Source organism: Leptonotus elevatus, chromosome 6 (assembly GCF_054856555.1).
Source record: "Leptonotus elevatus isolate MCC_2025b chromosome 6, RoL_Lele_1.0, whole genome shotgun sequence".
Classification (NCBI taxonomy): Eukaryota; Metazoa; Chordata; class Actinopteri; order Syngnathiformes; family Syngnathidae; genus Leptonotus; species Leptonotus elevatus.
Window position 1 is genome coordinate 18526035 of NC_141244.1, and position 11077 is coordinate 18537111.

The 11077-nt window shown below is 44.3% G+C and overlaps 1 protein-coding gene across 3 annotated transcripts; it reads left to right on the top strand.

Moving 5' to 3' along the window:
* Positions 1-975: 975 nt before the first annotated feature.
* brd2b (bromodomain containing 2b) lies at positions 976-10934 on the top strand. Of its 3 annotated transcripts, XM_086078422.1 has the most exons (13): positions 976-1137; positions 1319-1474; positions 2807-3095; positions 4128-4265; positions 4362-4506; positions 4596-4759; positions 5733-6236; positions 6494-6622; positions 7046-7291; positions 7445-7695; positions 7833-8149; positions 9100-9228; positions 9486-10934. In XM_086078422.1, exons 3-13 carry the CDS (start codon positions 2835-2837, stop codon positions 9620-9622), a joined length of 2421 nt encoding a protein of 806 aa, XP_085934548.1. In that variant the 5' UTR covers positions 976-1137; positions 1319-1474; positions 2807-2834; the 3' UTR covers positions 9623-10934. The 3 variants fall into 3 exon arrangements, with proteins under 3 accessions (XP_085934548.1, XP_085934546.1, XP_085934547.1); XM_086078420.1 differs by lacking the exon at positions 1319-1474; XM_086078421.1 differs by lacking the exon at positions 1319-1474 and having other exon boundaries at positions 9103-9228.
* Positions 10935-11077: the final 143 nt, after the last annotated feature.

An 11077-nucleotide genomic window follows, 5' to 3' on the forward strand; every position in this document is an offset into this window, starting at 1 on the left:
TCCCCTTTTGTGTCTCATAATATCCCATAATAACCCATATTATGTGCCATAATGCATTATGCAATGTGGGTCTCCCCATAAACCAATGCAGGTCTTCCTATGAGGTAGGTGTTCTCATAAGGTAGGTTTAATTTAAAAATAAAATGCCTCTGAAATCTGCTTATTGGACTGTTACGTCTTAATCTTCTTTTGTTATTATATAACCAGTCTTGTTTTGGGGGTAATGTAGAAAACGTTTAAATGTACGTGTTTAAAAGGGACAATTGTTTTTATTTATTTTTTGAAATTTAGCTTTCAGAACATTTCTGAATGTAATCCTGAGACATTCGCATTTTCCGTATATGGACTGGTGGTTTTGTGACATGAGATTATTTTAAATCCAAACCACTTAAACTCATGCATGATTTGTTGGCTTTTATTTTGAAGGTGGCCAATGCAACTCGTTTGATGCGCATTATCGTAATGCAAAGTGTTGGTGCAGCCGTTGACCGAATGAGTCAAGCGGTATGCACATACCAACCGTGATGAGGACAAGCGTGAGAGTAAATGCAAAGATATTATCTAAATGGCGCCGAGCACTTTATTATCAAACTGATACGTTCCTTCCCCTGACTCCCACCGTTCAGTTCCAAAAAACAATGCAAATGTTCGTGAGTGCAAACTTATCTTTCGTTTTGTAAGATAGCTCATGTAATCACTATACCGCTTGCATGCAAAGAACCCCCCAAAATGCCACTTTTAGTCGCGCTGATCATAGATAAACGCTGATGTCTTATTAGCTCTTTAGCTACTTGCAAACGCGTCCCTGATACCAACCTTGATGTCACGGGGTTGTTGACGTTAATAGACGCAGTGTTCAGCCAATCGACGAGCGGCGTGGCCGGCCACCTGACAGGAAGTGGGTGTTCTTGCCTTGCGTAGGCATATATATGGGCCGAAGCGGAAGTGGTTGGACGCCATTTCATAGAAGAGCGGCAAGTGGTCGTTTCGCACCCACCCGCTGTGACGACAGCGGGCAAGCAGAATATTTTTTCTCCCTCCCTTTTTTCAACCTCCCCCCCCCCTCCCACCCTCTCCATTGGATAGCTGCCAAATACCAAAACCGATGGAAGCGGCTCTCAGTTCGCCTCACGAAAGGTAACATAAGCATTTCCCCCCCTTTATTAGTGAGTATATCCATCTGTAATGTCAGCCTTGGCGTGTCACTGATGTGCTTAGTTACCGTTACTAGCTACCTTGGTTTAGCTTCTTCCAGCTAGCTAACGTCAGTGTCAGTTAGCGGCGGCTCTATTTATTAACTTGGCAGCATTGTGCAAAGACGTTCCCGTTACCAGACCGCTATATTCCCCCTTTTCGGAGTGATTTGGTGCGGGGACGGTTGACAGCCGAGTGACAGACCGGAGGCTAACCCCACGTCCTCGACCGACCGCCCCCCATTCATCCTCAGTTGCCCCGCCGCGCCGAGGCAAACCAGGTCAGCCCCTGTTCGAATAACTGCCTTTATTCCATTCGATTGAATGTTTTCAACTTTAAATGTCATTTAAGGCGTCCATTTATCTGTTTTCTTTGCCGTTGTCGTAATGCTGGGTATATTTTTTTAGGGTGTACAGGCGGGCTATCGTTACTGTGTCCAAGTTTATCAGGCGTTTTGTTTGTGAAATAATAATAAATGTTACTTTTTATTTGTTGTTTTTTTAAGCAATAATGGTCCGTCACAGTCTGTCTTTGTCATTGAGGCAATGTTTACAAACACAAATGGAGGGCGGGACGGACACACCACGTGAACACGTCCCAGACACTATTCAAAAATCAAAATTGAGCAAAGTTACAAAAATAGACATTTTCTTAAGTGTAAGTATTGCTTTTTGTTTGTTTGCTTGTTTGGTAATAATGGTCACCGTTTTGTAGTTGGGTATACCAGATGATGACACTCGCAAATACATGGTTACACTTTTATGGATGCACAGTCTTTTCACTGACATTTTTTGCAAGTGCAGATAGTTTCATTGTTTTACCCAAATATATTGGGTGTATCTTTGTATGGCTTTGGGGTGGGCCGTGTTGTAGCAATTGGAATATATAATGTTGCAAACGATCATTCCAAACTCTGTCGTCATTATAATAACTGTAACCTTTGTAAATGAAAACTATATTACATAGCAATGATAACCATCAGAGAAACATTGAAATGCTTTTGGCATTTATCGAAGCAGCGGTGGCAAATTAGCAAGAACCTTACTTTGAGTGCTGGTTCAATAAAATACATTAAACACTGTTACTTATTTTTTGGGTCATCTCTAGTGCTGTCACTATCGAATATTTTAGGAATCGATTAATCTATCGATTATTCAATCGAATAATCTGATTCATTTTATTTTTGAATTAAAGTATTTTACAAAAGCATTTTTTCCCCTATTACTGTTTATTAACCAGCGATTGGTGTTTATTTCGTACTTCGTATTCATATAGTAATTTAAAATAAAAAGGGAGGGTTGATGTTAATACTGTTTCGGTCTTATTTTGATTCAACACAGAAGATAATCAGTCTTCTTTCATCAAGGACTATAGAAATCAATTGTGTGAACAATTACGGTTGATATGCTGAAATCAGAGGATTTGGACAATTTTGAATTAAGAAATGGCTCCAAATGATTACTCGATTATTAAAATAGTTGTCGATTAATTTGATAATGGATTACTTGTTGATTAATTTTGACAGCTCTAGTCATCTCTCCAACTGCGTGCTGTTTCTCCAGGTGACTTTATTCCCAGTGTGTGCATGTCTGTCTACTGCTCTCCACCACAGCTCTGCGGTGGGGTTGTCCTGCGGCATAATGGACCCGCACACTAGTACCGGCAAGCGTATCCGTAAGCCCTCGCTGCTCTATGAGGACTTTGAGAGCCCCTCGCTGCCACTTACAATGCCGCAGGGTCCGCCTGCCCCTCCGCAGCCTGCCATCAGGGACTCGTCGCGTCAGGGCCGCGCCACTAACCAGCTGCAGTACCTCCAGAAGACCCTGCTCAAGTGCCTTTGGAAGCATCACTTCGCGTGGCCCTTCCACGAGCCGGTCGATGCGCACAGGCTCAACTTGCCTGTGAGAATCCCAATTGTACACTCTCCTCCAAAAGTATTGGAACAGTGAGGCCAAATCCTTTGTTTTTAATGGAGACTCAAAACAATTATGAGCCTGCATACCAACCCATCCTTATAATCTAGTTGCCTCTATACCACTCTAATAATTTTAGAATCTGAGTGTTTCAGAGAGTTATTTGGGGTTTTCCATTTGAAGACTATGTTTTCATTAGTTAGAGCCTGAGGTGTAAACATGATCCAATCCAGAGAGCAGTCTAAGTGAAAAACAATTGTGAAGCAGAGAGTAGATGGAAATCCAACCTCAAATGATTATTAGTTAACTATTGATAGCGACCTCTTTATCTCTTTGATTTATAATTCCATAATCCACCGGAGTTATTTGGGTTTTCCCCAAAATGACCACATTTTCAGTTATTTAGAGCAGGGTTCACCAATTCCAGTCTTCGAGGTCCGGAGTCCTGCAGGTTTGAGATGTTTCCGCCCACTAGCTCACCTGATTCATGTAATCAGCTCATCAGCATGCCTGATAACGATCCTGATCTTTAGTATCAGGTGTGTTGGTAGGCATAAACATCTAAAACCTGCAGGGCTCCGGACCTCGAGGACCGGAATTGGCGTACCCTGATTTATCGGAACAACTAACATGAAAACTAGAGTCAGAGCGCTCTGTGGGCGAAAAGTAATTGTGTGGCTGAGAGATCTATCAAAGCCATTGCACAAAAATTGGCCAGAGCCATTTCTACCTGATCGAAATGTCCTCATCCTTCTTCGGTTGGTTCCAATTGTTTTGCTCACTTTTGGTGTCCAGGTGTTAGTAACTGGTAATAAAAGCCCAACTATTAATTTCTTGTCTCAATGTCTAACTGAATGTCTTCAGTCTAGAGCAAAAAATTAGGAAGTGGCCTGACTGTTGCAATCCTTTCAGGACAGGAATGGGAATACCTCTCCCTCAAGGCGTCCTTGAAGCCTGTTTATACATTTCACGCAAAATGTCTTGATTGTCAATTTGTCACCTTCCTTCTTCTTGACTCAGGACTACCATAAGATAATCAAGCAGCCCATGGACATGGGCACCATCAAGAAGCGTCTGGAGAACAACTTCTACCGCTCTGCCAGTGAGTGCATCCAGGACTTCAACACCATGTTCACCAACTGCTACATCTACAACAAGGTGTGAATCACATGCCTAGAAAACCTTCTATTCTTTTTTTTTTTTTTTCTTTTGTCATTTTCTGGTGTTCTAATTTGCACGCACACTGCCTTCTAGCCAACGGATGACATCGTGCTGATGGCCCAGTCCCTAGAGAAGATCTTCCTCCAGAAGGTGGCGCAGATGCCCCAGGAGGAGGTGGAGCTGCCTGCACCCACATCCCACAGGAACAGCAGCCAGGGACGTGGCCGCAGGACGAGCCGTGAGTGTCTCCCCGGCCCATGTCCGTGAGTTTGCCCCTCCACCGCCGCGGTGCTCACCAATGCTATCTTCCCCGTGTTTGTTGGTCAGCAATGAGGGCGCAGCAGGTCCCGGCCGTGTCACAGTCAGCCTACTCGCCGTCCTCCTCGGACACGGGCGAGTCGGTGCTGTCCAGTTCACCGCAGACGGTGCTGACCAAGAGCCTACCACCGGCCACCATCATGGGCCTGCCACCCACGCAGCCCACCACCAAGGTACCGTAAAATCCTGTGTATATTAAATACGCACGGTAGTGTCGCACGACGTACGTGCCCCCCAAATCACCCTTAAAAAGTTATTTTCTCTCAGTACTTGTGTATAATACGGCCTTCTGATTTGCCGGCATCCTTGATTACACTGGCCACGAGCTAAACCAACCTATTTTCTACTGCTGAACAAGTTAGAATCAAACTTTCTTTTCTGGTGGAAAAAGAACAGTCCACCCTTTCTTTTGGTCTGTTCTGTGCTTTTATTTATTTATTTATTTTATTATTATTATTTTTTTTAATTTTAATTTTAATTTTTTTTCTAAAGAGCTCAGTATTGTTCATTTGGAAATGTCATCATCATTGCTCTTTATTTTTATTTCTTTTTATTTTTATTTTTTTGTTCTGTGCTTTTATTATCACAGGACACTACGTTCTGTGAGTATTGAAAGATCAGTCAGAATGCTCTAAAAAAGCTGGCAATTTGGGGAACTATGAAAATGGAAGGCAGTGAATGAGTTGAGTGCAGTGGAAAATCTTATGGTCCCAATTTGGAAACGTTTTTTCCATTAAAATACAAATAACCTGTATCAGGGTCATACTTCCGCCACCAAAACACTTAAACTGTACAGGCAATATTTGAAGTGATATTGTCACTCATCTTGGAAGGTCAGCTTCTTTACATTTTGTTCAGTACACTTCTGTGGTGACATCATGAAAAAGCAATCACTGTGATGATGTCTCGAGAGATTGGCTGAAGTCTGAATTTTGCGCTCGTCTTCTAGGATGGATTTACACTTCCGGGCTGTTTTGACTGTCTGTTTTCATGTACATTTCTAGAGACGCATTTTTTTCAGAAACATGGATGCAAAATGAACGTATTAAAGCGCATAATTCACAACGACGACGGGATATGAGTGTTTTGGTTTCCATGGCGACGTTCAATGGTGTTATGTTGTTTTTGTTGTTTTTTTGGGGTTAGAAAAAAGGTGTTAAGCGCAAGGCGGACACCACTACTCCGTCCACCATGGGCTTGACGGTGGGCATTTCGGCGGAGGGACACGGACACTTGGTGGGCTTGGGAAAGGGAGGCCACGGCGGGCAGGTGCTCGACTCCCCCATGAACGCCATCTCCTGCCTTGGCGGCATGACCCTGGAGACTCCGCCCGGCATGGGCCTGGTTCACAGCCCTGGCGGACCCGTCCTCCTGCAGCCCATGATGTCGGTGGTGGGGCGGCGCGTGGGCAGCGGGCGCCCCATCAAACCACCCAAGAAGGACCTCCCTGACTGCGTGCAGCTGCAGCCCTCGCGGAAGGGCAAGCTGAGCCCGCCCATGCGTTACTGCAGCGGGCTGCTCAAGGACATGCTATCTAAGAAGCACGCCGCCTACGCCTGGCCCTTCTACAAACCCGTGGACGCTGCCGAGCTCGGCCTGCACGACTATCACGACATCATCAAGTGTCCCATGGACCTCAGCACCATCAAGGTGACACGCAGCGCTCCTTCCTTGTTTACAATGAGTCTATACGACAGGTGTCAAATATCCTCACTGCACAAAAAAATATAAGCATGCCTTCATTCTGGATTAGTTTTTTTCCCTCTCGCTCTCATTTTCCATCAGTTTCCCTTTCCATCCTGTTTGTGGTTGTGGGCTGTCGTTATGCCTTTTTTTGCCCCCCCCCCCCCCCCCCTAAATCTTGTTGAAAATGTCTTAACTCCGTGCTCATGTGACTCTGCTGGCAGCTTAAGATGGATGGCCGCGAGTACCGTGACGCGCAGCAATTTGCCGGAGACGTGCGCCTCATGTTCTCCAACTGCTACAAGTACAACCCGCCTGACCACGACGTGGTGGGCATGGCCCGCAAGCTGCAGGTGAGCCCTGGTGCTCCCCTGAGTTGTATTGCACACCATGATGACCACTCCTGTGGAAGGCTTACTTGGGGACTATCGGCGATATACAGTGGAGCCGTCAAAGTCCTGACGCCCCAGCAAAATAAAATACATTTGTTGTTAACCGTCACCGTTTTTGACGTGAGGCTCCACAAGTTTATTTTGTTGCTTGTTTTTTTGGGAGGGTTGACATCGTCACGGAAAGACACTGGAACGGTTTCACTTCCTGTTTTGTAAAGATGATTTCGTTGATATTTGGAGGTTCCGTAATACCAGGAAAATTGCAGTATACTACTGTGTTTTTGCATAGCATCACTTGTTGCTTGGTAAATTTTCAAATGTAGTCAAAACTGCCCCACGGTTGAATGTATTTATTTATCTCTTTGGTCTGCGTGTCATTTGCAGGACGTGTTTGAGTTCAGCTTAGCCAAAATGCCCGACGAGCCACAGCTGGACCACGGCACTATGTCCCTGAGCGGCCACCCGACATCCTCCTCCTCTTCCTCATCCTCCTCGTCATCCTCTTCCTCGTCCACATCCGAAAGTGAGCCCAGCAGTGAGAGCGAGGAGAGTGAGAGCAGCCCCAGTTCAGACAGCGAGGAGGAACGAGCTCACCGGCTGGCCGAGCTGCAGGACCAGGTGTGCACGCAGGTAAGGCCGTCCAATTAATTCTTCTCTAAATTGTCCATAGGTGTAAATGGTTGTTGATAAGCAATGAAAGTATTGGAATTGATATTACTCTTATGATTGTAAAAATGTTTTATCATGTATATTCATGGTTAATTACTTTCCCCCCCAAAACAGCTTCGAGCCGTGCACGAGCAGCTGACTGCGCTCTCCCAGGGCCCCATCGTCAAGCCCAAGAAAAAGCGCGAGAAGAAAGACAAGAAGGAGAAGAAGAAGCAGAGGAAGCCGGATAAGCGCGGCCGCGGAGCCAAGAGCCGAGCGGGCTCTGAGGAGTGGACCATGCCCACTAAAATGCTTAAGAACAAGGCGTCGAGAGCCGGCACGTCGCAGCCCAAGAAGAGCCAGAGCAAAAAGAGCAAGAGCAGCAAGTTAGTAACACACTGACACGACAAAACACAATGATCGGTCTGTTTTGTGTATCGAGGGTACTGAAATTACACTGTTAAGCCATTTGAGATTCCTTTGTATTTATCGTTCTGGCATGATCGGTTTGCACTCACTCCAGGAGCTCCAAGAAGCCGTTCTACCCTCCCCTGACGTCTGCCATGCTTCCGCACTACGACTCTGAAGAGGAGGAGGAGATCGTGCCCATGACGTACGACGAGAAGCGGCAGCTGAGCCTGGACATCAATAAGCTGCCAGGCGAGAAACTGGGCCGCGTGGTGCACATCATCCAGTCGCGGGAGCCCTCGCTGCGCGACACCAACCCCGAGGAGATAGAAATTGACTTTGAGACGCTCAAGCCGTCCACCTTGAAGGAACTGGAGCGCTACGTCATGACGTGTCTGCGGAAGAAGCCGCGCAGGCCCTACACCGAACTAGGTACATACTGCAGCGTCATTATGTACTGCATCCTTTTTCTTCCGCAGCACAAACATAAGATAATTATGATTCAGTTATTGGCTTGGCTTCGTAATGTCAAAAAATAAGGCAGAAATTGTGTTTTCTTTTGATTCAACAGAAATAATCTTTCTGCTTTCTTGGAGGACTATAGAAATTCGAGCACATTTTCTGCTGAGAGAATTAAATGCTGAAGATTTGGACAATCAATTGATCGATTGTCAAAATATCAATTAATTTAATCATTGATTAGTGGTCGAAATGTGGTCAATAAAAGCTTTAAAATGAAATAGGAGCACAGAATACTCCCTAAAAATGCAAAATACTGTTAATCAGATGATGTTCAACAAATAAAACTGAACTGCATGCTGTGGTTTAAAAATTTATCCTCCTTGAAGGACCACATCTTAGGTTGTCCACTACTAAATCCTTGTCTAAAAAAGGCTCCCATTCTGGTCATGATGGAAACAACCAACGTGATTGTTTTTTATGTTGGTGGTGTTCCTAACATGCTTAATTTAGTGCGATGAGCTTTACACACCGTGTGTGACTGATCCACTTCATGTTTCCCTACCCGTTTGTACAAACCAAAATGTGTCCAGTCCAGATATCTGTTTTTAAAACATTTATAAATCATTCTTATAGCTCACAGCCTCTAATGCGACAGCAGTTAGATGAGATAAGAGCTAGAATGCTCTGGATGAGTCGATCGTTGAAAAACCATAAGATCTGAAAACTTAACTCATTCACTGCCAGCCCAGTTAAAATCGATCTTTGACGTCTATGGCCGTCATTGGCAGTGAATGAGTTAATATTAAAAAACAAACAAAACAAAAAACCCACAGCTTTGGCAATCACTTAATTGTTCGGCCCTACCGTAGACGTTTACCAGCCCTTTTCCTGACGGCCTTGTGCTTTTGGGCTCTCATTAGCAGTGAAGAAAGGCGGTGTGGTCAAGTCCAAAGAGGAGCTGACCCTGGAGAAGCGTCTGGAGCTGGAGAGGAGGTTGCAAGACGTCAGCGGGCAGCTCAACTCGGCCAAGAAGCCTGCAAAACCCAAAGGTCAGCTCGAATGTAATACATTTGGTTTGTACAACGTGAAATGTGTTGTATGGTACATTAGAAGTTATACACATTTAATGTGCGCATGGTACGTTACAGGTGTAAAAACATTCAATATGATGTGAAATAAGGTACATCAGAGTTGGTTAAATGATGATGCACAGTTACAGTACGTGTAACTAGACCGTGAAAGCACTGCGGCCTTGCAGTGTAAATCCGTCCTCATTGTTTCATGCGTTGTGTATGAATTTTGTCAGCGGAGAAAGTCAACCCCGCCGAGGCCCGCACGCAGCCGTCGCGCCTCAGCGGCAGCAGCTCCAGCTCAGACTCGTCCTCTTCTTCCTCCTCCTCGTCATCCTCGTCCTCGGACACCAGTGAGTCGGACTCCGGCTGAGGTTTTTGCGGCTAAAATGGAAAATAATCATTCAAAAGAAGAAGAAGAAGAAGCAACTCAGGGACTTGGGCTGGCCCCGGAAGCGACGCTCCCTGAAAGCGGACTACTGAACCAAACTCTTTTTGAATGTTCGACTTGAAGGATGTGTGAGGAAGAGAAACGAAACACTTAATGCCTTTGCTTTCTCCCTCCGGTCTTTTTTTTTGTTCTGTTTGTAAATACATGTACAAAGTTGTATGTTTGTTTTATAAAGAAGAATTTTATGATTATTTCCACCACCCAGAGAAGAATATAGTGCAATTCTTCTTTGAAGCTATTTATTTATTTGAAAAATGTCAATCTTTATGTTTTCTTCATGATGGCTTCATCCCCTTTTGGAGCCCTGCTTCATCCTCAACACGTCGATGGAACTATGGAAAGCCGTTTGAGCGTCAATTCGTATCCTTGATCTCCATCTTGAGGTCTGTTTTCTAGTACACTTTTTGTCATTACTAGAAAGACAATTTTATATTCTACTAGTGCGCCGAGTTTTAAATGAAAACTATTGTGCAAATGCTCAAAATAAGTTCCTCTTGATAGGTCCATGTACTAGTACACTCCGAGTCCTGCCTAGTAAGACAATTTAGCACACTAGTAGAATATCTTTGTCTTGCAAGTTACATTTTTTAGCATTCATTCCATATCTTTCATAAGGTTGCCCGACTAGTGTGCAGACGTATTAATTAAACACTCATATGGCTTCATATCAAGCCGTCATTGGATATTCTAGTAAAGTGAATTGTCCTAATAGTGAAGACAAAGAGTGTGCTACTACATGATAAGCTATCAATGATGTGGAATAAGATCGCAAACGGTTTGCCATTTGGAACGGTCAAGGTGGAAGCGCATTTAGAAGTTTTGCATAATTGTTCTTGATGTCGCTGCATCTTGTTGAACGATGGACAAGCAGCCATGCAACCTTTTGTCTTCACTGTAACAGGACAACATGTTGACCGTTTGGCATTTGTGCATTCAAAACATGTTCACCGTTTAGAATGTGAATGAACACCACGCTGATTTGTGGAAGTAACGCCTGTATATTCTTAAAAAGTGTTTGCTGTTGCACAAACTATTGCATCCGACCTGCTGTTCCCTTGCCTTAGTTCCCTCTTGTCCTTTTTTTTTTTTAATGTTGCTCTTCCAGTACTTTTCTCATTCCAGTTTAGTGTTACTGTTGTTTGCTCACTTTAGAGCGTCTCTGGCCTGTTCTGACGCGCACCTTTTTCCTCCCCCATTTGACAGCTTTGTTTATTAAAATAATCTGTGGGAACTATGTCCTTGTCTTTGTGCTGAACATTGGCATGATCATAAACACAAGAAGCGTATGTTGCCATTTCATTTGGTAGGTGGTTGCACTTGATTAAAATCTGGATTCATTGTGATCCATTCAAGGTGGATTTGGAAAGTTTGGAGATA